This window comes from Melanotaenia boesemani, chromosome 19 (genome assembly GCF_017639745.1).
Source record: "Melanotaenia boesemani isolate fMelBoe1 chromosome 19, fMelBoe1.pri, whole genome shotgun sequence".
NCBI lineage: Eukaryota > Metazoa > Chordata > Actinopteri > Atheriniformes > Melanotaeniidae > Melanotaenia > Melanotaenia boesemani.
Genome location: NC_055700.1, coordinates 11,135,171 through 11,162,160, shown reverse-complemented (window position 1 = coordinate 11,162,160; position 26,990 = coordinate 11,135,171). Strand labels below are relative to the sequence as shown.

Genomic DNA, 26,990 nt, shown 5'->3' with positions numbered 1-26,990 from the left:
GTATAAACCCTCAGGTTTCCATGGCGCATACTTGTTGACTCATTATTTGATGCACACTATTACGCACACACTCACATGCATGCAGTTCCTAGTACACACTCCCATGACCTGCTTCAGGGAATTCACTTCTTTGGACATTAAAAAGGGGGAAGAGACACTGTAATCTCTCAAATAACACCCACTTCTTTCTCTCCTCCTTCTTCATTGAGTCTGCTGTGCTTAGTCCACTGAGCAGACTTCCACTTGTTAAGTAATGTAGCGTAGCTCTTGGACTCATTGCTCAGCTATGCAATAGGGAAGAGGATTAGCTGAGCATTACTGCAAGGATTTGGCATTTTGCCATTTATCCATCACCTGGCTGACTGAGAGAGACCATACCCTCTCTCTTGTTTTTGCCTTAATTTCCTCTTAACTTCTCTTCTCATTCTTCTTTTCTCCTTTTAGTTCTTTTCCTTCTCTAAACTATGACCCTGTTGTCAGAGGACCAGTCTAGCAGGCCCCAACCCTGCCTGCTCTCGGAGCCTAGCAAACACATCAGCACATCTTTGCACCAGTACTCAACAGACTACACTGGCTCCAAAGAGGACTTCATGGAAAGTGGGGAGAACGCTGTATTCGCAGCCATGGAACCTCCCAGACGCTCTCTGGGTCGGCTTATTCTCCACAGCTTGGTAATGTTCGGTAGGGAATTCTGTTACGCTGTGGAGGCAGCATTTGTCACGCCGGTGCTTCTGAGTGTGGGCCTGCCACGCAGTCTGTACAGCCTAGTGTGGCTGATCAGCCCCATCCTGGGCTTCCTGCTCCAGCCCATCATCGGCTCAGCCAGCGACTACTGCCGTTCACCATGGGGCCGCCGGAGGCCGTACATCCTGGTCCTTGGTATCCTCATGTTGGTGGGAATCAGTATGTTCCTCAACGGAGATGCTGTCATTTCAGGTAAGGGCTGGGTTTGAAAGGTGGGGTGTTATATTGATTTGTGTAATCTTGCTACATCAGAAAATGAGTTCTTGTGGCACTGACAGTTCCTTTTCAGTCTTTCTTAGACTAACCAGAGAAAATAACATCCTGTAGCATATTAGTGAAATAAAACTCAAAAAATGTGAGGCAAACATCTCAACACAGAATAAAATAACATATGTTCTCCTTTCATTAAAAATAGCCATTAGTTTCCACACAGACTTCAGATCTAACTGGATTATTTTCCCATTGGCACAATGATTACAAGTTATCATTTCTGTCCATAGTATTTTTCCTATCTGAGGAACATCTACAGACTGTTTTTGCGTGCTTGCAGATTTAGGGATAATGGACTCATTTACCAAGACCTGAAAGATTCAGTTTGTTAAATGAAAAGAAAATCCCAAGAGACTCACACTTTAAACTTGTGACTGAAGTTTAATGCATGACGATTAGGGTGGTCCTGAGCAGATGCCCAGCGGGACAGATGGATAATGAGACATGGCAAAGAAAATCTTTCTCAGGGTAAAGTGGGATATCTCAGATAACATTTAAGCACCAGAATAGTTTTGGGAGAATCCACCGAGCTTCAGGCAGTGTCACGAGAAAATTCACAAAAACTGATGACCAGATAAGTTATGTGAGGAGCATGTTTTCCAAAGACCATCCTCACAAATTGATTTGCTGAAAACCTGACAGCTCAGTCAGAGGCTTCATTATCCCATAACCTGAAGGTAATCACAGCAAATTACATAGCCCCAATTTTTTTATATTTTAAATGGTGCAAAGTGCAAAAATGTCAGCTGTTTAAGTGCTGTAATTGTGAAAGTTGAGCTCCATTAAAAAAAGGCTTTTATCTTAGTCTTCATGTGAGCTATAAATCTTTCTTTGTTCTGATGTTTACTGGGTAAGCTGATTACTTCTTTGTTTCCCAGAGTTGTAGTAAATGCCTGAGTAATTGTGTGACATAATATTTGTATTAGTAACCACACTCAGTCTTCTCTTTTTAGAGAAACAGCTTTACTTTGACCAGCAGAAAAGTCTTTATTTGGTTTTCTGTTTCACAGATATTAGGGGAAGGTCAGTTCTGACTTATTGTAAAACTATGAATTCGAGTAAACTGTCGTTGTGCATCAGTAGTTTCTATTTATATTGTGCTTTATTGCTGATGGCATTCAAAGCACTTACATTGGATCCATTATTCATCCACTCCTGATTCATACTTGGTGTTGGTAAGCTACATGTGCAGCCACAGACTGGGGCAGACTGACAGAAATGTGGTAGCCAGTGTGCACCAACGTTCACTCCGACCACCACTGAAACCTTCATACACTAGCAATACCAACACTGGAGACAAGGAGGGTGAAATGTCTTGCCCAAGGACAAAACTACAGCTGACTGGGATTCAAACTGCAAACCTTCCAGTCACTGGACCACCTGCTGAGGCCCTGGCAGCTTATGCGTTCTCTTCTGAGAAGAACAAAAGTCAGATTTCAGCTTTATGTTCAAACAGTCTTTACAATATAATTGTCATAAATCCTTGAAATCTTGCATTGCTTTTAATCCAGACAAGCTTTTTGTATGCGCATTTTTTTCTATTAGATGTGCATCAGGCCAACATTTTCCCCTCTCATCTTTTGATTTTCGCCTTCATGTACAAGGGACAATTTCAGAGAGATGGGAAATGTGGGAGAGCCAGGATAGTCATGCAGCAAGGAGCAAAGGGATTCAAATAAATCCAAGTTCCTTGAAATGAAACTAGAGAACTTTTAGGTCAACTAATTTACTTCAAACAGGGTATATCAGTCCCTAAATTAAAATATATTTATTTTTAACATCAAAGTCTAAGTAAAGTAGTCCAGTGCCAATGTGGCAATATCTTAAGACAACTCTTGTCGCAGCCCCAATTCAGCTAATGCCCTAAAAACAAAGATATGATCTCCTACACAAAGAAAAACAGCCCCAAAGCTGTGAAACGACCTGCCTTCAAACATGAAACAGCCTCCTCACTGGCTATTTTTAAAACTCTTCTTAAAACCCATTTATTTTATTTGGCTTTTAACACTAATTGAGGTGACTTTTTTAAATTATTTTTTTTGTTTGTTTTTTCTTTCGTTTAATTTAATAATTATTTGACTGTTGATGTTTTTGACCTATGTTTCAGTGTATTTATAGATATACATGCTTTATAAATGATTTGTTCTTGTTTTATTGTTCAGCACTTTGATCAACAGTGTTGTGTTTAAAATGAAATAAATTGGATTGGATTGGAAAAAGAATTTTCATAAAAATAATTTGCCCACTTCGCAAAAACCACATTAGAGGTCAGTAAAGACAAAAACCTTTTTTTAATCCAGCTCTCTACTTCAGTATAGAGCACCTTACAGTTTTTCACGTAACCCTGATTTAGTCCTCATCATCCTGTTTTTATGTGGCTTCTATTGTGGATTTCATTGTGCTCAGATCAAGTATTATAACTGTTAGATATAATGTATCTCAAGCTTAGCATTAAAAATGTTTTATGTCAAGTGTGACATATACTCTTCTAGAAATCATTTATTTGTATGAAATCTCTTGAAACCACAGTGTTAAAATATTTGATAGTTCCCAGCATTTGCATCAGCAGTGTGCAGGTCCACATGTGGAGGCTGGAGAGGTAATGGTGGAATAAGTTACTAGACCTTTGTTTTGGAAACATAAATTCCAGGTAAAACTGTGACAGGCCTGTTTAATTGATTATAGGCTCTGCTGGTATGTGTGATATAAGTTATGTCTTCAGAGGGTGAATAAGCAGCTCTTTGAGAACAACAGTGGATTCAACAAGCTGTTGTGACGCATGGACTTGTGTGCAGAATAAATCCGTTATGTGCATTTACACAGCATATCACTGTGCAAGTGGTAATCAGCGTCGATATGTCATCCATACTCATACTGTAACAGGAGCATGTTTGTTTCTGGAGGGCACCAAAGCTGTTTGTGCACATGTCTGTAGTAGAACATATTCAGCCTTTGAAACAACTGATTTTCCACTTTAAATGTTTCCTCAAATGCATTACTGCTGCTGTCCTGGGGGCATTACATGTGAGAACCTAAATGTTTTAGATCATCACGTGAGACAATGTGTCAGTGTTAAAAATGATCTTTTTAGTTCAGTTAAACAGTACTGATATCAGCACCAGTAAAATGCAGGTTCACCGTGTTTCTTCTCTATAAACCTCGCTATAAGTTGCCATGCACAATTCTAAACATCTGCAAAGATTTCTACTTTTCCACAGAAAATCTGACATTGAATCAGTTTAATTTCAATGATCTGCTCAATGGATGTTTTTGTGGTTATTTACTGTGTGTTAACTTTCTCCAGTGCTTGCTGAGTGATGAGACGTTTTGTTGTGTCTTGCAGCGATAGTCAGTGACAGGTCGCTGAAGAGCACATGGGCCATCGTTGTGGTGATGTTTGGGGTTGTGCTGTTTGACTTTGCTGCAGATTTCATTGATGGGCCCATCAAGGCCTATCTGTTTGATGTCTGCTCATACCAAGACAAGGAGCGAGGTCTGCATTACCATGCTTTATTCACAGGTATGTAACATTGCTACTGCTCATTACTCACTTCATCTGTGCTTACTACATAATGAATGCTGTTTCCAACATACATGCTGATTGATCTGGTTTAAATTCATCATCTTCAGTTATTTCTGTTTAGAAAGTGTTAATGCTTTTCACTGTTTTCAAAGCTTTTTTGCTGAGCTGCTCACATAAAAGTGATGGGGGTTCAGAATAAGTTTAAGAAGATCTCAACAGTGTGGGTGGAACGGCACTAACTGAAAAATGTATGAATGTTTTCATAATCTGAGTTTTTCTTTGTTTGCATATTGCGTAAGACCATGGATGAGGTGTGCATGCATTTAGAGATCAACACAAAAGTGGCAATAGGGGATTCAAGAGAAATAGACTATTTGGAAAGTAAGCTACACTTATTTGCTCTCTAGGTTTGATAAGAGCCTTGTTACCACCCTGTATGCCCATTAAATGCATAAAAAATGGCCATTTTAGCATAAAACCTCAGAACCTCTGAAGCTCTTCGCTCATTAGCTAAAAAGAGAATCTATAACGTTAGTTCTGAAGAATTATGAGTAGTCAGATTCAATACTCGTTTTGGCTCTTGAAAATGAGGTTTCTTTGGCTGACTGATGAGGCACCAAATGAAATTTATTTCTTGTGTGATGACTTGTACCTCGAGGGTTGTTAAGATCATTCAACTATCCTGTGGCTCTGGTGGGGTTGTTGTCACATGAGACTCTTTCAACTCTCTCACATGAACTATTGAAGTCACATGTATGTAGGTGGGAATGATGGTGAAAGTCAGCCTTATTAGTCACTATCAATAAAAGGATGTGACAGTTACTTCGGTTGGATACTTATGGCTTATTCACTGCTCTCTCAAACCATGTCTGACTTCAAGGAAGCATAAATTATCCCTTTGGATGCAGCCGGACTGATGAGAATTGATCTATTTTCAGCTATGTGCTCATGGAGCGGATGCGGAAAGCCGTCATTAAGTTTGGAAAAGACAAAAAAAACAAAAATTGCTCCTTGGTTTTGACTCACAATAAATAACAACCGAGATAAAATAGAGTTTTTTTTATTGTGTTATATACAGTATATATAGTATATTTATATTAATGGATACCAGCATAGCTTCAAAAAATAACATTGGGCTTCATTCACCAATTTCTTCAAGAATTTTCTTAATTCTTTCTTAAGTTGTTCTCAAGAAAATTCTACATCAGATTCAGAGACATGTTCATGCTACAAAACTCTTTGCATCATTGCTCTTAGATCAATTAAAGCCAATCTCCTTGTGAATTAAAAAGACATGTCAGCTAGTCCTTACTTGCAAGTAAACAGCTGAAAATACCCATAAAAGGGCATGAGACTGAAGGGTCATATGCAGACACAGACAAAGGTGAGACAGCGACCAAAAAACAGGAAAGTGGTGTTATTAAACAGAAGTCCAGGGCATATCTTTAACCTGCTGATAAAAACAGATCATTATAATAAAGAGTCACCATTGTAATTATTTAAAGATATGTGCCAAAGAGACTATCAAATGAGATGGATATTTTCTGTAGTGATATTGCTCAGGGTTGAGCTAGGGGAATAGATTTAACAAAAGTCCTTTAATTCACACGCGCAGTCTATTGTACAGACGGTGTTAGGTTAGGAAACCCTGATATAGTATTAAATTCCCTCTTGAATGTGGCTTGTGTGGCCAGTTGATTTACTGCATCCCCAACTTGCAGGAGAGTGCTGCTGATAAACAGTTGTGACATGACCAACCTGACTCCCAGCTCTTGCATAAATGTTTCAGTAGTCAAAAAGACCAAAGTGGAGAGAACCTGCATATGTGTTGGAACAGGGTCGGGCCATTGTGTATATCTCCACAGTCAGTATCAGTTGCATGACAAGAGCTGCATCTCAACTGCACAATGTTTTATCCTTGTCAAATTGCAAGTCTCACTAAATGTTTCCCAAGACACGATAAAATATCAGGAAAATTTATCTCTGATAATCTAAATCTTATTCCATTCAAAAAAAAAATCTGTCTTTTGGTTTTATGAGCTTTAAATGATTAAATGCAACCAAATGCTTGATTTATGGTATACACAGTATTAATAGGTTTATATGCATTTAGGAAATTACAACATTTGTATCAGTTTTTTCTTGCTTTCTATACTTGGTGGATTTTATAAGTTTCTAAGACACAAGCCACTTTACAGCTTCACAGTCTGAGATTGCAGGTGGGGCGGGGGGGTCTACTTTCTAAATCTTTAAACTGTGTGTTTCTCAGCCACGCTGATACACATCCATGTTTTGGTTTTGTCTCTCGATGAATCTGCACTTTACTTTTAGGTCATGGACATGGTGGGTTATGTGAATGGTTTCTCAGTTTGTGCTTTCAGACAGAGAAAATTGTACGTGAGGAACGTACAGCAGGGTTCCAACTACCAAAACAAAATTCTCAGAAAGATTAGAAGCAGCTAAAGCTTCAGTTGGTCTCACACAGATGGTGTTTATGTGTCCTGATGTTTCTGAGAGGACATTATATGTTGCCAAGTAACGCTGAAATAAACAGGGTTACAAAAGTGTTTTTCAACATTGCAAATACTTCCATTCTTTGTTATATTGAGATCTTTTTTACTTGGATAGATCTTAAGATTCTGAATATTATAGGTGGAAAATTGTAAAAAAAAAAAAAAAAAAAAATCTGTCTGAGATCCACTATTTCTGAGAGAAAAGGGGACAAAGATGGACGCCAGTGGCATTTCATTTTTCCCATATTTCTTTTTTGTTTCTTTTCTTGGTTTTATTGAGCGTTTCCACAACCATTGAAAGTACATATGGTACACAATGGCTAGGTTTTTGCCCTTTTCCCAGTACATTTACAAAAATGCAAACATGACATAACATTTGCTTTAAATCAAAATATCAGGTAACTGTACCTCGTCATATATACCGATAAAATATTCTATATCAGGACAATGATTTTTTTGTCTTCTGCCAACCATTTTGACCAGTTAATTATCAGATTTATGTTTTAACAGTGTTGTGAAAATAATAAAAACAACAATAATAGAAAATAACTTAATAAAAAAAAACAAAGAAAAAAACAAAAGAACATTTCAAATTCTGTAGGTATTAACTGGGATATTTTTATTTTTCTATGACATACATTTTAAATAAAGTCTGTACTAACTGGTTTTATATACTCTATCCATCTTTCACAAATTCTTTTAAATTTGTCCACCTCCAGTCTCAGAGAAAACATTAACTTTTCCATCACATATATATTGTGCAGCACCTCAACCCAGTCCTCAAGCTTGAGTGTCACATTCTTCATCCATTTTCTGGTAATTGCTTGCAACCAACATTTTTCTATAAATATGTTTGGCTCCAAATCTTTTAAAATCTATTCCCAGTTTCCCCAAGTATAAAACATTAAATGTAGGTTGAAGGTCTATATCCAAACACTTTTTAAGCTTGTCCCAAGAGCTGCGAATGGAGGGTCAACTCCAGAACACGTTGTAATAGTCAGCTTTATACATACTCGCCAACACTTTGTATCCTGGTATTTTGTTTGTGATGGTATTCTAAAGGATCTTGTGATGTTTTTCCACCCATGTTCTCTCCAAGATAAAGAACAAGTTGTTCTCTACTGCTGCTCATTTAGCTCTTCCCATTCAGATATAACCAAATTTGCTTCCCTCTCCCATCTCTCTTTTAAATAAACACAGTGTAATTTCCTTTTAAGTTTTCCACTCCCTTATATAACTTGGAAATCAGCTTTTCCCCAGTTTAGATTCAGTGGCTGAAAAACTCAATAATTTCTAACCCACCCCCCATGGTTCCCCTTATTGTTTGTTCTAGATAATGTCTTAACAGCTAATATCTGTATTGATCCAGATTTGTTAAACTATATTGGTCTTTCATCTCTTGAAAACTTTTAATTTTCTTAAGAGCTCTCAAAATATTGGTCCCCATTCCGAATTTTTAAAACTCCTATCTATTCAGTTTGGGGTTAATTCAGAATCATACCCAATCCATCTTAATAATATACTTGGAATTCTCAAGTCATTATTAGAGATTCATTCAAACCAAATCTTCAGTTCTATGTCCAACCAAGGGCTTGTCCCTTTACTAATATGTTTTCTTAGGTTGCTGTCCCCTATTATAGCTGTATAGGGAGTCCATCTGTTGTGCTAACCTCAATTTCTTTCCATCTAGCTGAGTAGCAGGGGTTGTATATGTTGACCAACATTTTTATTGGTGTAGCTTGATAATAGCTCTTCAGGCACAGAAGTGATAGACCTCCTTTTGTTTTTAGGTAGCTGCAGTGTTCTATACCTGAGCAGACTCTGGAACAGGTACAGAAGCTTTGGTAATACATTAATTCTACCACATCCACTCTTTGTGTTATACGGTATTTGATTCCATCTGCTAACATCAAATTTAATTTTATTGATCAATGGATTATAATTTGTAAATTTTACTTTGTAAAGTTCCATTTTCAACTAAATGCTTAACCTTTCTTTCGTAGATGTTAAATGGTGTTCCCGTAATCAGGTAAACTGATGCAAACGTTAGCAGGTCAACAACATCCAAAAAACTAAAAAAGCTAAAAAAAAAAAAAAAAAAAAGAAAGGAAAGATAAACCCATCATTATCCACCAAACTTTGTTGTGTGCTGGTCACATGGGGTGCACATGAGAGAGTGGCCCAAACATATCTCTCTTATATATGTGCTGTACTGTAATCAAGCCTCACTGACCCAGTAAAAGCCCATACTCCACAACCAGTCTGAACTGGAAGTTTCAGAGCTTGAAGCTTGTGAAACAAATGTTATGTGAGCAGGATTTGGACGGTCCTGTATTGGAATTAAAAATATAGAAAATGGATGGACATGAACATGAGTTTAGGAAACATTTTTTGCCATTTTTATGCCCCGGTTTTTCTTCAGGGCAGCACTGGAAATTAATTCTTATTTCTTTCAAGTCTCAACAACAAGATCTCATGTTCTCTTGGCACCATTAAGTCTCATTTTGATACGATGATTAAACATTCTAAAATGGTTTTCTTTAACACCACCTTTTCGTATATTTAATATAAAAATATAAAACACTGCAATATTAAATGATATAGCTCAAATTAGACCTAAAAGAAATATCTAAAAACAAACAGGATCAAGCATATATTCTAGATAATGCCTGTGTGTGAGCGTGAGAGGTGTGTTGAGCTGCCAGCAGGCACCGGGTGGTTAGAGCATGCAAGTCAGGCAGTAATCCAGCCCTGAGCTTGTCATGTGCTGCAGTCATGAGTCTAGGCTGAGAGAAACAGAAACCAGGCACATGACTCTCGAGACGCCCCTGCCACTACTGGTATGCGAGGCTAGAGGAGGAAAGGGCAAGAATTCTGTTTCTTTGTTATGTTTTGTTCCTTTCTTTTTTTTTTTTTTTTTTTTAAGCCTTACTAATCACACACTTGCTTTTATGTTAGGTTAGTTCTTGCTTTTATCAATGAGGTTTAATTAAATTCTTACATACCACATAAATCACTGCAGATAAGTGATTTCTTCAACAAGCGGCCCAACCCACACACATAATGTTTGGATGGATGGCCATGAAATTTTTCTCAGACACTCATGATGAATTAAAACAAAACACGCAATCTTTCAACCTGCCATAGTTTCTACCGGTCTGTATTTAGCATTGTTTCTGGCTTTAAAAGACAAAACTGTGTTATATGTATTTTGTTTAAACGTTTAGCATTTTTTCCATTTATTGGTCACACTACAGTGGTCCTGAAGTAAAAAGAATTAAAGCCGCAAGCGGCATCCATCGGGTCCAAGCCTCCTGGAACCCGCCACCCAATGCTAATATGTTGCCATGACAACAGGTGGTGTAATGCGTTAAGGACCCAACAAGCATGAATACTTTCAACTTTGGTGCAGTTCCCATGTATTCCTATGGAGATATGAGCAAACCGTGTTTGATGGCGAGAAAGCTTTTTTCCATCGGTTGCCACGGTTACACGCTTTTTCCTATTAGAAAGATTTGAACAGCGTTTGGTCCCCAACTTGTCAGGAAGCTTCCCACCAAGTTTGGAGTCAATCGCACGAATCCCCTCAGACTAGTTTGTTCAAATACGATGAGTGTAAAGTGCAAAAAATGGCCGCACATGCCAAGATGGCGGGCACGCCGTTGCCATGGCAACAGGTGTTCTATTGACTTTTTTGGTCGACTTGGGGTGTTACATGTGTGTGCCGAGTTTCATGTTCCTATGTCGAAGTAGACTTTCGGGGCCCCATTCATTTGGGCATTTTTTTTGGTGTCTAGGTGGCGCTGTTGAGCCAATTTTGCATTGAAGTGTATGCGGACCTTAGAATATTGCAATTTTCGCCGGGCTTGAGGTGTGTGCCAAATTTCACAACTTTTCATGGGTGTTTAGGGGGTCATATTTGGAGTCGAAGCGCTTAGAAGGAAGAGAATAAACATTTCAGGAACAATAGGGTCCTTCCATACTTCGTATGGCTCGGACCCTAATAACCACAAAGTTAGTAACACAACTGAGGTAAAGAAATCACGAGGTATGCAACATTTATGAAATTCTGCACTGAACCATTTGACAGAAGGTCTGTAGCCAATGCTGGTGATCTTTGAAATTAATATGTATATATATATATATATATATATATATATATATATATATATATATACACAGATATATAAACAGAATAGTTTTCAATATTTTAGTATTTCTGCATTTCATCACATTTTCTACAAAGAAAAAAAGCAGCAAAATAACAAAAACTTTGCGGTGTTGGTTTTGGAAACCTTTATCTTATGTAACACACTTTTTGGTTCATTGTTTTAAAGCAATATGATATCTTCTAGGTGAGGAACTACACAAGAAAGTTACTGTTTTAAATGTGACTAAAATTCAAATCTAGCATGATCTCATTGTATAGCCTAAAATTAGCATTGCTCTTATTAGTAATTGTTTTTGCAGTTCTTGTACATTTAAGACTTATTTTGTGTCATTTTACAGCATTAGATAGTTAACGAAAATGGTAAAGGGAGAGTTCAGGCCATTGTGTCATTCCCCATGGGCCCATCGTGGAAAATGGCAAAAAATAAAAGAAGGAAGGAAGGAAGGAAGGAAGAAAGGAAGAAAGGAAGAAAGAAAGAAAGAAAGAAAGAAAGAATTCTTTCACCACAGAAGACAGACCATTACGTCAGTATGAAAAATCATATGTTCAAGTCTGTAAATGAAACATTTTGGATGAGGATGTTTAACTGTTTGATGCATTTAAAGACTCACATACAGCATCACTGTGTTTGTCTGACATACAGTAATATGTGTTATAATGCTGCCATCATTAATTCCCTCCTAATTGAAATTCATGGTACATTTATTCTCAAATTCGACTTTATCCTTCCTGACTTGAAATGGTGCTTCTAATTTCACCCTCTTTTTTGAAGAGCTTTTGAAAAAAAGGTGTTTTTTTTCAAGAATTTAAAGTAAAAATGTGTTTTGGATATGTCTTGTACAGACAGGACTCATAACGTGCACTTTTATCTGAGTTCATCTGCGGAGATAAAAAAAAAATGATGATCTGTGTCACGCTTTTGAAATGTATAGAAACCTGGTACAAAATTTTAGAAAAGTCATGGTGAAAAATTAATTAGATTTGTAGCGTTTTATTATAGTTTAAAAACTTATCTGACATTCACAATTTAGTAGTATAAATTACATTTGTACTCCTTGTAAAATGACAGAAAATGTATTTTCCTCTCTCGTTTTTCCTGCTTTTTTCCTTTCTTTTTCTTTTATTTTTTAAATTTAGGTTAGGATGTACTGTTAGGACAGGAGTAGCTGGTGATATAACATGCACTAATGGATGTTACCTGCTAAGCATCAACATTATCATTCATTCGAAAGCTCGTATCACCATTTAGATGAATAAAAGGACTGCTGCATACAGTGAAAGCTTTCTTTTAGTAGTTTCAGAAGAATGTTCAGGTTATTTCCATTGTTAATATTAGGTAATTTCATATTACTTCAAAACCAAGTATATATTAGCTGCTAAGGCCACAACAAATAAGAATCAACACATCATGAATTAATGTTTAAAATTTACTGGATAGTTAAATTAAAGAGTTTTATCTGGCTAATATTGAATGTTTTCCTCTCTCATTGCTGCTGTTTCTGTTTTAGTGTCATGCACCACAATAATCTCTGATCTGTTGCAGTTAAACAAAAACCCAAAAAATGTATAGTTAAGGCAGAGGGCAGAAAGGTTCAAACTGATATTGATGATGCTGAAAGTAAAGAGCAAAGGATCTCAAACTAGAGTGAAGAACAATCTTTCAGTCATGCAGTTGCAAGCAAAGTGTGACTCCTCAAGTGGTTATTATTAAACCTGCCACTTACTGAAACACAGAAAAATGACCCCATTTCATGTGACTGACTGCAGCAAACTGTACAGAGGACTGCAGTTAGATGGACTAATGAATCAATCAGTTAGTCTGACAACCAATTTGTACAGTTTTGTCATGTAATGTACTAGGTTTGCAGGTGAAAATCAACTGACAAAATTTGTGTCATAATGCAGCATCAGCTAGAAAATTGATCTTTCAGCTTCACATTTATGTTTTCATCAAAAGAAAAACATCACATTAAAACGAAACCATAACTGCTGCTTTTATTATTCTTGCACTGCATGGCAACAGCCCGCCTGGTGGCTTGTGTTTATCTGTTATAGTCTCACACCAAAAAGCCAACTGTACTACTTAATCTGAGCCGCTTGAAATTCTTATAAATAGCTTGTGTGTTTATAAATAAGAAACAACCTCAGGCATTGCTGTTAACAATGCTTTGCAGGAAACAGGAGGAGGTGGTGTTAATAATGAAAGCCTGTAAGAAAAGAGACAGATGTGGCATTTAAACCCCAACACACACAAGAGCTGTTGAGCGTGGGTTTAAAACTTGTTTTAACTTGTCATTGCAATCTGTAGTAAATATTGTTTGTGACAGAGCAGCTAAATCCAGGTTTCTGAGGGGTCACTGACAGTACCTTGGTGTGTGGGTCGTCTCAGTGTAAAGCTCAGTGTAAGCAAACCGTTCTTAAATAACCCCAGAGTCAATTACATAATGCTGATTTCCTAATCAAATGAATTATGCAACTAACAAAATCTTGGTTACATTGTAGGTTTAATACTTCTGTCAGATAGAGTAGGCAGAACAAAAATAAGAAAATTATCATTTTCTTTTATTACAGTATGAACAATACTTACAAGTCAAGCACATAAAGTCATTTTTCACTTCAGCCTCATTAGTGAAACAAAATCATGAATAATTGTTATTCTATATATATAAAAAAATGTATATAAAACATTGTTTGGCATGAGAATGCAGTGGCAGTTTAATTAAATGTAATATCTTGTATTTTTCTTGTAGGCCATTATCTATCCACTGCAAGTTGAATGAAGGTGATGTCTACCTGTTGAAATAACCCCACAAAATTTCAGTGGGGTTTGAGTTTTAGACAACCTTCTGCTTTTTAATACATCCCTTGGTGGATTTAAAGGCGTGCTGAGGATCGTGACACTACTGAAATCCTCAATGTGAACCTTTAATCTGTCCACCTAATATTGTCTGGAGGCCCTCTTTTATATGTGATATTAAATTTCATTGCTGGATGGCGGATGCACACTTTCGCATCTGCAAGAATCTCCTTAAGATGCAGAAAAATAACTCACTTTACTTTATATTCTATGCAGTCATTTTTATTTGAGAGTATTTTAAAGAGTATTCCCTGCAAGGCTCAGAGCAATAATAACATTTTCTCTACTCTTTTGGGAGCTCTTTAGATCTTGGCACGATGACACAAACACTTTGTTGAGGGAGCTTAAATGAGACAGGTCCTACTGTGAAATATAATGAAAAGGTCAACGGCTTCAAGAGGTTTTGTGTATATCTTCATAGATACAACATCCACTTTCTGCATCACTTGTCAGTTATTTATTTCATTTGACTTATATTTAACCGGGAAAGCCAGTGGAGATCCAGTTCTCATTTACAATGACGACCTGGGCCAGATGCAACAGTAAAATATAGATTGAGGCGTACTGGGATAAATAACTGGCCCTATCACTTTGGCCCAGACCAGCTTATTTATAATCACAAACACTACATATCTTTAAGTTCCCTTAAATGTGAATATTATCCATGCAACTCCTTCAAACCACCAAAGTCATGTAGTGTGTTAGCAAGAAGCAGTGAGAGTAGACACATGAAATACTTCCAAAAAGTGTAATTTGTTAATAAAATAAATTCAATGAAAATTAAAAATACATTATTTATCCCAGAGGGAGATTAAATGCTATAGTAAGTATAGTCAATGTTGTAATGATCTCTGGTATTTTTTTTGTCTTGCATTGGAGTTGAAGTCTCTCACTGAACACGTTTTATTGTTTCCTCAGTGTTGTGTAGAGGATGTGAGGAATCTTCCACTATTTTCAGCAGCTTGTGCAGAATTATTCTCTGGACAATCAGCTCCAGCAGGTCCAGAGTTATCCCCAGCACAGAACCAGCTTTTCTTCATCAGTTTGTTCAGCCTCTTTAAGTCTCTGGCTCTGAGGTTGTTGCCACAGCAGATGGCTGCAAAGCTGATTGCACTTTCCATGACAGACTTAGAGAAGATATGCAACATCTTGGTGCAGACATTGAATGACGAGAAGCAGAGTCTCTTCTGTCCTTTCTTGTAGATGTTTTTGTGTTGCATTTCCGGTCTAGTCTGTTCTCTAGCTGAACTCCAAGGTACTTGTATTCCTCCACTATCTCCACCTCTTCCCCCAGGATGTTAACAGTCTTCTGTTTACTCCTGTTCCTCCTGAAATCATCAGTCATCTCTTGTTTTGTGTTCAAAATGAGGTGATTGTTTCAGCACCAGCTCACAAATTGACCAGTTCTCTGTACACAGCTTCTTGTTCATCATTGATACATCCCACACATGCAGAGACATCAGAGTATTTCTGCAGATGAAAAGACTCAGAGTTGTATTGGAAGTCCTTTCATAATGTGAGATGTTATGGCAACTGGTCTGTAGTCATTTGGTTCAGATAATTTGTAATTTTGTTGCACTTGGGGTGACACCATCCAGTTGCTTCTTCACCTGACTGCAAGAGACAGACAGGTGGAGGCAGAGGAGGTCTCAGTATGTTCACATATTGAGGGAGATGCAGTTGTGTTAAGGTCCACGACAGGAAAGCTGTGGGCTTTTGGAGTGTGTGTGGTCTGTTGGGCTAGAAGCATGGGTGAACTGAACCTACTGAAGAACATGTTCAGCTCATTAGCTCTGTCCAGACCTCTATCAGTCTGGTCCCCCTTTAGCCGGTGGTCCTTTTCATTCCTGACCACACATCCTCACTTTGTTCTGCTGGAGCTGCTTTTTTTAACTTTTTCCTCTACTCCTTCTTGCATTTCTTAATCTTTGTTTTACGTTATTTTATGTTATCTTCAATAACTCCCTGTCTTCATCCCTGAAGGCTTTCTTTTTGAAGTCTAACAGTTTTTTCAGGTCACTGGTGATCCAGAGTTTGTTATTGGGAAAGCATCTTACTGTTCTTGTTAGGATGATACTGTCCACAGAAGTTGATATAATCTGCCCCACACACTCAGTCATTACCATGACTGTGTGTGTCATGGCCTCAAAGCACCCTCTCAGAGCATCTTCATCTTCATTAGACCAAGTTTTAATAGTCTGTGTGATGACTGGCTGCTGCTGAACTAAAAGTATGGGTGTTCACACAGAAAAGCAATGCATCCATGAGTTATAAACTCTGCATCACTGTGACGTGGATTACATTGACACAAAATGAATGAGATCTGTACAGCTTTCTTATTTCTTCCTTTTTGTATTCCAGGACTGGGTGGTGCTTGTGGTTACCTGGTGGGAGCCATGGACTGGGGCCACTCTGTGTTGGGTCGGCTGCTGGGCTCTGAGTACCAAGTCATCTACTTCTTCTCTGCAATCACCTGGGGCATCTTCCTCAGTGTGCACCTTTTCAGTATTCCAGAAAAACCTCTGGCCAAGGATCAGTCTTATACCTCAGCTCCTAGTACCCTTCGCTTACTAAGTTATCACAATAATGGTTATGGAGCACTTGGTAAAGAGCCCGCCTCTCCGGCTGTCCCAGTATCTGTCACAGACATCAGGCCAAGATCCTACTCAGCCCTTGGGGAAAGACCCAGATCTTTCTCAACCCTGGTGGAAAGGCCAAGGTCCTTCTCAGCTCTGGGAGAGGCCAACTCGGTGACCTCCAGCTCCAAGCAGCCAAATAAGGTATGCGACATGCAGGATGCTATCAGTGCTTTCATTAGCAGTTAAACTTGAAATTAAATTACATTAAATGGATGAATGAAACATACTTTATTAATACCAGAGGGAAATTGTAATATTGTAGATTTGCAGCCTTGTTCTGGTTAAGTCTCTCCAGTTGTTTCTTCATTTGACAGCAGGAGACAGACGTACCTAGAAGTGGAGGTAGAGGAAGTCTCAGTATGTTCACATTTTGAGGGAGATGAGGCTGTGTTAAGGTCCATGACTGAGCTGCAGGGTGACTGATTGGAGGTGTGAGAGGAAAGCTTTGGACTCGTGGAGGGTGTGTGGTCTGTTTGAGATATTGCTGGACTTAGTTCTGAACTGAACCTATTGAAGGACATTTTTAGCTCATTAGCTCTTCCATCAGACTGATCCCCCCTTTAACTTGAGGCCGGTGATGTTTTTCACTTCTGACCACACATCCCTGACTTTGTTCTGTTGGAGCTGGTTTTCTAACTTTTTCCTTTAGTCCTTCTTGCACTTCTTAATCTTTGTTTGAGTTGTTTTTGTGTTGTCTTCAATAACTCCCTGTGTCCATCCCTGAAGGCTTTCTTTTTTATTTTATTTTATTTTATTTTTAGTTATTTTAGCTTTCCTAATTTCTTAAAGCTATTGATGGGAATATTGAGTCTTTTAAATAATCGTATAAATATTTTGCTGAGAAAACTATGACTATTTCTTTGCAACATACATTTTGAGTGAAATCATTTTTTCATCACGCATTAAGGTGATCATTGATTAATAATTTTTCATGGTGTGAACATCAATCACTTAAACAGACAGGCCTATTCCTGCAAAGCTCACCCCTGAATTTCTAGGTGTGATTTAAAGCTTTTTAAGGTGTGTTCTAGCTCGTTATTCTGCTGTATTTCCCACAAATATGCAAATATCCAGAAGGTGTTGCTTGTTTTTAAAGAACAAAAGATTAGTCTTTGTCATGATGGAGTCAGTTTAGTGCATCTTTCCAACTCAAGAGTATTTGATACAAGGGGTAACATTCTTTCTCCTGCATATCTCCTTATATCCCTCTTTTATGTTTCTAGTCATCTATTGTTACATTTTCTCAGCACTTTCTAAAGTGTTTGTATCTTTTCCCCTTCTGTGAAATGGTTTTTAGAGGCTACTAATCTTCCAACATTTGACAGTAGTTTTATTTCTTTTGATTTTGTGCTCATTTTTTGCCTCATTGTGCTTTGGATACAACTGACCCAGAATCCACAAAAATGTCTTAGATTGCCATGTAAAGATCAGACAGAAACTCTTAGATGAGTGGTGTTTTGACAAGGAAAAAGTCATTCTTATTGATGATAGCTTGACTTCTGACACTTTCATTCTTTTCTGAAGACATGTTTCCCACCAATGCAAACTTCTGGAAACAAAAGGCACAAAAATATTTGATGAAAAGCAGTTGCAGTTTGATTCACATGAGCAGACACATCCACCTAAATGTGATCCCTCACATTTTGCTTCAGTAATATATTTTTTCTTATCTTTGGACTAGTTTATATCAGAAATGTTTGAATAAAAATCTACTCTTCTTTGCAGATTTTGTTCTAAGAGTTTTTATCTTACTGTCAGTGACTAAGCCCTTCATTTTGTCTTTAGTGAATAGTACCATAAAAGTTTGTGTTCTGATTGTTACAAAGAAGTATGCTGCAAATGTAATTATACATCAAATATATTGTGGAACGTTGTGGCTAATTGTTCCAGAGCATTTTGAGTTTGCTTTTTATTTCTCTCTTTATCATCCTCATCATTGTCTCTGAATTTTGATCTGATCCCTTCAAAATGTTTGTCTTGAAACCACTTATTAATTCTAATTAAGGTTTTTATGGCACTTGCATTTGTTTTTATTGTTCAGTGTTTTGAATTGATGTCAGAAAAACAATTAGTGTGATGACATTTTTCCTGTCAGTGCTGTGTAGGTCAGGGCTGATTTCAGATCGCTCTGTTTATCTGCAGGAACAGAAGAGGATGACGTTCAAGTCACTGATGAAAGCCATCGTCAACATGCCAAGCCACTACCGCTGTCTGTGTGTCAGTCACCTCCTGGGATGGGCAGCTTTTCTCTGCAACATGTTGTTTTTCACTGATTTCATGGGGCAGGTAATGATTTATGTGTGTCTGCAAGTGGGCTTCACTACATGCATATAAAAAAAAACCTATGTGGTGTTACACAGCATTATAAGCCAAACCAGTGTGAGACAAATGGAATTAAAAGACTGATTTTACTTACTGGAGAAAGATCTCCATCTCTGATTCTGTGAAACATTTTTACAATCCTTGATGCAAACCTGCATAAGCAAATGCAAAACACTTTTACAAAGTTTACCTCCTCATCTGTCCTTTCATTTGCCTCTTCAACTGTTGTGAATAAGGCTAAATCCTTCAGTGGAAGTGTTCCGTTATTCTGAGAACAAATTTTAACAACCCTTGTACCTTGTAAACAATTTAGATTAAATTAGATTAGATCTACTACTTTTTTCAACAACATGAAGCTCCTTGAGTGTTTGTTGTAATTACCTCTTTTTGAGGCATCTTTAAACTGCAGCAAGACTACCATTCAGACAAAAATATGTTACAGAGGAATTTTTCACCTGCAAACCCAAGAGGGCTTGTAGGTAAGTATGCAGCACTATTTAATTAACAAAGTGGCTCACCCCTGTAGGCAAATCATCATTATTTAAATATAAAATATTCACCAAAACAGTGGGCTTTAGTTAGATAAACTGAAATGGGGTGAAGCTGTCTTCAGCCTTATAATGTCCAGCACAGAAGTGTGGCTGTAGCTGGTGACTAAGAATGGCTTGAGAGGGAAAAGAGGGGAAAAAAAGAAAGTATGAGTGAGTAATTTGTATCAAGTTCGTCTTGCAAAATACACTAAGGTGCACATAATACTGCCCAAATTTTAGTAAGTTTGTCCAAAGAAATTGTGGCATTGCTGCAAAGAGCGTCAGCTATGCTAAAGCCAGTTGCAGATGGCATTTGGCCACCAGTCATCAAGCAACATAAACTCACTAATGACAGACATGTCAGTTTATTTACATGTTTTATTTAAAGCAAAATTATAATTAAACTTCAGCTTTGCTGGCTTTAAATCCCCTTTTCCTCCTAAGGATAAGATAAAAAAAAAAAAAAAAGAAAAAAAAAAAAAAGAAAAAAAGTTTTTCTAAGCACCACTTGTACCATGAATACCCAGAGAGGCAGGTGCTGTACTTTCAGCCCCCCCGTCTGCATGTGCATGTTGAGAATTGCATGAATTTATCAAAAAACATGCAAGACCATTTGTGACTGCTGTGCATGTGAAAGTGTGTGAGTGCTAGTGAGTTTGTTCTTTCTGTTGGCTTGCTGCTCTCAGCTTGCTCTTTGTGCAACACTCGACAGTATAAGGAGGCTCATCTTCTATTCTCAACACAAGAAAAAAATATTTCCACAGGTAATTTCTGCATGACATGCTGTGTCCTGCATGACCCCACGCCCCTTGCATCTCCAACTGGGAGCACAGCAGAATGCCTCCTGCTGTGATGTGCTTGAGTGAAGAGCAAATAAAAAAAAAAATGTCTTTTGTAGCAAGACTTTTTCCTGAAACTCTGGTGGTCATATGGGAAAATGTCTATAACAACACCTTTTGACACAGTGGGTAACTCTAGGGTATTTTTCCCTCAAGTGCAGGTTCTGACTGGCATCTTGTTGGGTGAGAATTTTAGGGACAGTGGGGTTGGAGGGAAAGCTACAGGACTACCAGTCAGAAAAGTAAAGTTTGGATTAAAACAGCATTTTACAACACTAAACAGACAACATTAATGTGTGTGTTCTCAATTGTCATCATCTGCAGAAAACATTTGGTAGAGGTCTCATGGCATCTAATTCAGACACCAAGGGACTTCTGCTGAAGTCTATCAGCCAAAACTGCAAATTAAAAATGGCACAGAGGACCCTGATTATGTGGATCCATATGTGATGAGATGGGAGTGAGAATGTAAATACCCGAAAGCTGGCAAAAATGGTACCCTGGGAATGCTGGACCCTGAGAGACAATATATGTACAACTGAGGGAAGCAAGGCTCCTTTTTATGGTGCCATTACATTTTCGTCTAGAGAACAAAAGACCTGGGACATGACATCAAAATTCTTTGCAAGAAAGTTAAAAGATTTTGAAGTTAAACTGTTCCTTAGTATGTATTATAAATGTCACACATTTAATGAGTGACAACTCTCAAACGCAACCCCCTTTTATTGTAGTTTAAAGTTCCCAGTTTTAGAAATGCATAGAAATCAATTTATCAAAGAAACAATTAGGCAGTTACACAGTAATGGATATAGCTGTTAATATGATTCAAGGTCAGCCAAGGCAAGGTTACAAAATGATAATAATGAACTGTCACATGCAGACAGATGCCTTCTAGCTAATTAATCCCCTATTTGTGTGAGGAGGTGGGGGTTAGGGGTGGTGAGTATTGTTGTGTGACATGTGTAATAACAATGAATGCTTTTCAATGTCACAGTGAGCATGCTCATCAAAGGATGCACATCACATCCTGATGTTGTGTTTGCACCCTGAATTCATTAATCACAGACACACTGTGTTATCTGAAACTGCATGTTATCAGGGTTAAGACTTGTGTACATGGCCATTTTTTATAGAAAAAACACAGTTAAGGATTTTATTACACTTGAGGCCATCATGATATTTATGTTAATGAAGCTGTTTAACTCTCCTGAAAAGAGTGGTGGGTCTTTAACATTCTCCTCTTTACTTTTCTCCTTCTCTCATGCAGATTGTATATAAGGGAAATCCTTATGCAGACCACAACTCTACAGAGTATGCCACATATGAAAGAGGAGTAGAAGTTGGTTGCTGGGGGTTGTGTATTAACGCGGTGTCTTCTGCTCTCTATTCATGTAAGTGACATTGCTAGTTGTCTGTATGATGAAGTGGGGTTGTGTTATCTTCAGTCTACATCCTGACAGATAATAGTCTGACAAGGTTATTCTGTGTAACAGATAGTAGTGTGTAATCAGTGCTTCACTGCTATCTGAACTAGGTGCACAGATTTCAGCCGCTCATTAGCAGGCTCTGCTGAAATGGTGTTTTCCCAGAGGCAAACCACATTATGTCTATATGTTGTGGGTCTACAACAGCAATTTCTGAGAAAAAAAAATAATAAACGGGTGAAGAGATAATGCGCTACAAATAAAGCAAAGTTTGGCAATCAAGGCTTGTAAAATATGTGAAATTGGTTTTTATTTATATCCAGAATACTGAGAAATTTTATTTCTTCTTTGCCGCTTAGAAATTAAAGGCAGCATGTTTTAATTAAATGCCAAACTGTTTAAATTTAATGCACTCTGTGGGTCATAAAAACCAAGGCAGTTATCACATAATCCTCTGTCTACCTTGAATCAACACACCTTATGTGGCTTTGTTGATTCTCAAGTAATTGTAGCTATCCATGACGCATGCATTTGTGTGTTTTCAGATGTGCAGCGTTTCCTCCTCCCATACATCGGCCTGAAGGGATTATACTTTATGGGCTACTTTGTGTTCGGCATGGGCACAAGCCTAATTGGCCTCTTTCCGAATGTCATCGCCACGCTCATCCTCTGCAGTGTGTTTGGCGTCATGTCCAGCACGCTCTACACAATCCCATTCAACCTGATAGCAGAGTATCAGCGTGAAGAAGAGGTACTGGACTACAGATATTTTTTTTTTACAGTTGAGATACTTTTAATTAGAGGAAAAGATATTGTACTCAACCAGAGACCGAGAACAGAGAGGATTTTTTTTAAAAAAAAGACTGATTTATTTTTTATTCTGTGATTCATTTCAGGATTTTTCTGCAGTGTGTAAAATGTCTGTTCCATTTAACTTTCAGCCATTTCGAGCCAATCATCTTCTTTTATTAATGGCTGGATAACACAACAAATCAATTTCTGGTTTGTTTGTTGCATGACCTCTTTTAGAGATTCTTTGGGCTCTTAAATGACCATGAAGCACATCACCACAATTTTCACGAAGGAGCTGTGTTAGATGTGTTTGTTATGGATTTAAAAGTAGAACTGCGTTATGATCAGACCCAATTTTAGTTTAACAATCTTGCTGTAGAGCTTTTCTACCGTGTCCTGTTCAGCATCAAGGCAGGCAGAGTGATGTGTCAGAAAAAAATTGCTTTGCCAAGAAGGAATTTAATAAGCTTTAAAGGAATGGAGCTCTGCAGACATGTCTGCATGACAAGTATTGTTCTTTGTTTTTAATTTTTTTTTGTTGGTTAATTATATATTAATGCTGGTTGGAACACAGAAAAGTGGAGAGTGCAGTGAAAACAAAGGAAATAAATATACAAAAGAAAGAACAAGTACAGTCAGACTCAAACAGAAAAACCAAACAACCAGCTGCCACACCTGTAGAGATCCCAAGGCCTCTGAATAAGACAGCAGACAATCACAAGGAGCACAAGGAGCTGAAGCAATCAACATTGCTGTAGATCTTAAATTAAGCAAACCAAAAAGACAAGATGGCTGCTCACATCCAATCATCAGGATTTAGGATCAAATCTGTTGTTCACTAAAACTGCTATTATATGAGTATTTTTTTATCCACAGGACTGTCCCCACAAATCCATTGAAGCAAAGTGACACTATTTGTAGGCAATTAACTTGGAAGGATAAAAAAATACCTTAATGACAGCTTCTCTTTACATCTAAAGATTTTATATTTTACTAACAGGTTCCAAAGTTGAGCCACTTTAGACAGAAAAGAAGTGGATTTACAGCACAAGACAGTTTAACAAAGTTAAACGAAACATCTGGAAAGCATTGCCATTCATGACTGATGAAAGTTGCTCAAATGGTCAATTATGTTGTTTGTTCTGACTAGAAAAAAAAGACTGAAGCAAGTGGTTGTGTGAAATGTTTGCGAGTCAAGCTAAATGCTTCTCAGACCATGGCCGACCAGAGGAGAGAATGTTCAAAAACAACTCAAACCTTTAAACTTCAAAAAGCTCCAAGGAAAAACTACATTTTAAATTTTTACTCTCCAAGCCAAGAACATTGCTGTTGCAGCCTGGATGTTTTTCATATAAAAGAAATTAACTTGACAATATAAATAATCATTTGATGCAAAGAAAATCTTTTCGTAGCTTTGGTCTAAGTACCTGTTGGCTTGGATTACCTTTTAGAATACCTCTGTGATTAGTCAAACTAAGTTCAGGAGAAAAACAAAAAGAAGCATGTTTCTTTTTTTGCTTTTCAGTCACAGTGATACCATTTTCTAAGCTTCAGGAATTATGGTTTGGATCATGATTTGCATTTAAACAGACCCTTTCACAAAATTAACCTTTGTTAGGAAGCCTGGAAGGCACACCTACACGTGCCTGTCATGTCGGAGGTTTGCCTACAGGGCTCTTTATAGATTATCAGACAGAAAAGCTGTTTAACATGTAATTTACATAACATTTGCCTAATTTATTTTTAATCATAAAGTCCATGTTACAAGACTGTTTGGGAGTATCAACATAAAGACATTAGTTTAGAAAATAAGGCATTTCTTGAAGCAGTTTTGATGTTGAATGAACAACATCAGCATGGTGATATCAGATGGTGTCAAAAGATACCATATCTGGTGAGTGTAGGCTTTTGGTTAAAAATTTTTAATCTATAGCTACATCTGAGGTTTTCCTGGAAATATCTTTACAGAACCAAGGAAAACTTTACATAGTCTTCTTATGTTGAGCAGAAATGTTTGTGAAGACTGACCTGACATTGTATTGTAAAATTACCTTATCACAACTGGATAATCTACTTAAAAAAGACAAAATCTCCGGAAATGACTGGGTACATGAATCTAAAAACAATGAATAAATTAATTCAAATGAATCTAATCAGGGGGAAAAAAAAATCTGCCAGCCACATATGTAGGCATTCGTGACTTGAATCCAAATTAGAATCAGCCTGTTTCCTTACTGACTCCATATTTTGCCATCACAATAGAGGAGGCTGTTTTTGGTTGTTGCATTTTTGGCTTCTGCAGCTTCTATCAAAACTGCATTACCATCCCATAGCTTGTTGTTAAAAAATCAGTTGTTCCCAAAAAATCCTATTTTCTTGCATGCTCAGTCAATACCTCATTAAGATGAATCAGCTGACAACGTGATATCAAACTATTGAGGTGGCGTTGAAATAATGATGTTCTATTGGAAGTGGTCTCTAGATTTTTTTTTCATGGCTGAGTCTGTTTACTTTCCTGTTTGTTTTTGGCTGCAAACATTTCCGATAATACAAAAGTTAATGACCTCAGATATGCTCTCCTCTCCCTCTGTTTCCTCTTTAGTTATTAACAATATTTCTACCCACTGTCCTTCCAGGAACAACTGAAGCTACAAGGAAGTAATAAAAGCCCCCGAGGCATCGGGATGGACTGCGCGGCTCTCACCTGCATGGTTCAGCTGGCTCAGATCATTGTAGGTGCGGGGCTTGGGGCTCTGGTCAATGCCGCAGGAAGTGTCATCGTTGTGGTCCTCTCAGCTTCAACCATGTCCCTTATTGGCTGCATGTTCATCACTCTCTTTATCAGATCTGTGGAATGATATGGCTTGAAAGACGACTTTTCTGGTTTTGTTTTAATAAAGATTCTTTATTATATCCTTTAAATGTGTAATTCTTATCAGAACGTATTTTAATAGTTTAACAGCAGGAATGGCAGACACACAATATGGTCTCTTGACGGCGGACACAAACGCAGGTAAGAGTTTAAGTTGTTTTAATACAGCGTAGTCAGAGGAAACCAACACAGGATCAAGGAAACAACAGACTACACAAAGACTAGTGTGAACTGATGGTTTAAGTAGGAGGGTGGACAGGTATTACTCATGAGACTGATGATGATTGAGCACAGGTGGAATCCAAGATGGCAGAAGCAGAGGAATCATGGATATTGTCGTCAGAACCAGTGATCGGTAGGCAGTGAAAGATGAGCACACTAGTGGAGGAGGAACAGGCATAACAAGTGTGGGGTTAATGTTAAAGCTTTGGGAACTAATGGTCATTTACTGTTTGCTTAAATGTTGCTATTTTCCGTATTAACTATGGAGAAACAGCTAATATAACCTTCTAGTTTACCATATGCGAATCTCACTAATTAGTTTAAGAGAGAAATCAAAGCAGTGTCACACCAGAATGAATGACAGACATACTAGTCACTAAACATAGGAGCTTTGCAGTACCATAAAGGTTCAAAATAATAAAATTTCTCACTTTCAGCTACCAAACAGCTGCATGCCTTTCACATTTTTTTGCAATATATAAAACTGTCATAAATATGACATATTGCGCAACTATTACATTTTAAAAAACCGCTTACCTGGTGTTACAAGAGAATGGACGGTGACTACGGTGACATGCACACTTGACCTATACCTAAGTTACAGTTTAACATGGACCTTAAATTGGGACACTGTCCTTTTCCCATGCCAATATATATGCAGGGGAAGATATTTACTAAACTATGCCTGATGTATTAATACTGTGGACATCAGAGCAAACATTAAAGCCCCAAGACTGAACTTTGACAGATTTTATCACTGAGATGTGCCTTAACGACGATTAATTCAGCACCTGTCTTGCATACTGTCTCCTCTTTTAGCCCTCTATAAGAGTTTGTTTGATATTAACTCATTTTCTTTTTCCTGTCTTCTGTTCCTCTGATAATGTCCTCTTGGATTTCTTTGCTGACTCAGCCATGATGCACAGTCAAAATGGCTCATGTGTTGATATCCATTTGCTGGCCTGTGACTTGGTGCCACAAAGTGAAATGCTGCTGTAAAGTGATGAGCATACGACAGGAAAAAAAAGTTGTGAAGTTTGGTTTCTTACCCTTGGACTCTGCTGGGCAACAATAAATGTACATAATTAAGGCTGACAAAAAAAAACAACAAAAAAAAACGCATTAATACTTTTAATGCAATTAACGCATGCATGGCATGACAAGCCCAATACATCTGTCATTTCTCTGATATGGACATGGTGTTAATAGGCAAGATGGAACAAGATGAGTAGGTTGGCTCTTTGGATGGATTTGAGAATAGAACATTGATGG

General features: G+C 37.7%; 1 protein-coding gene across 1 annotated transcript; it reads left to right on the top strand.

The window, feature by feature from the left end:
• The first annotated feature begins 424 nt into the window (after positions 1-424).
• Positions 425-25,501, top strand: slc45a2 (solute carrier family 45 member 2). The gene is made up of 7 exons (XM_041970266.1): positions 425-936; positions 4,358-4,534; positions 16,440-16,858; positions 18,860-19,003; positions 21,676-21,799; positions 22,378-22,583; positions 25,261-25,501. Exons 1-7 carry the CDS (start codon positions 465-467, stop codon positions 25,480-25,482), a joined length of 1,764 nt encoding a protein of 587 aa, XP_041826200.1. The 5' UTR covers positions 425-464; the 3' UTR covers positions 25,483-25,501.
• Positions 25,502-26,990: the final 1,489 nt, after the last annotated feature.

Excerpts from the sequence above, each read along its gene's own strand:
- slc45a2 (XM_041970266.1), top strand. The coding sequence starts at position 465 with ATGACCCTGTTGTCAGAGGACCAGTCTAGCAGGCCCCAACCCTGCCTG. Across the intron at positions 937-4,357 it reads CGGAGATGCTGTCATTTCAG|CGATAGTCAGTGACAGGTCG; the intron begins GTAAGGGCTGGG and ends TGTGTCTTGCAG. Across the intron at positions 21,800-22,377 it reads GTCTTCTGCTCTCTATTCAT|ATGTGCAGCGTTTCCTCCTC; the intron begins GTAAGTGACATT and ends GTGTGTTTTCAG.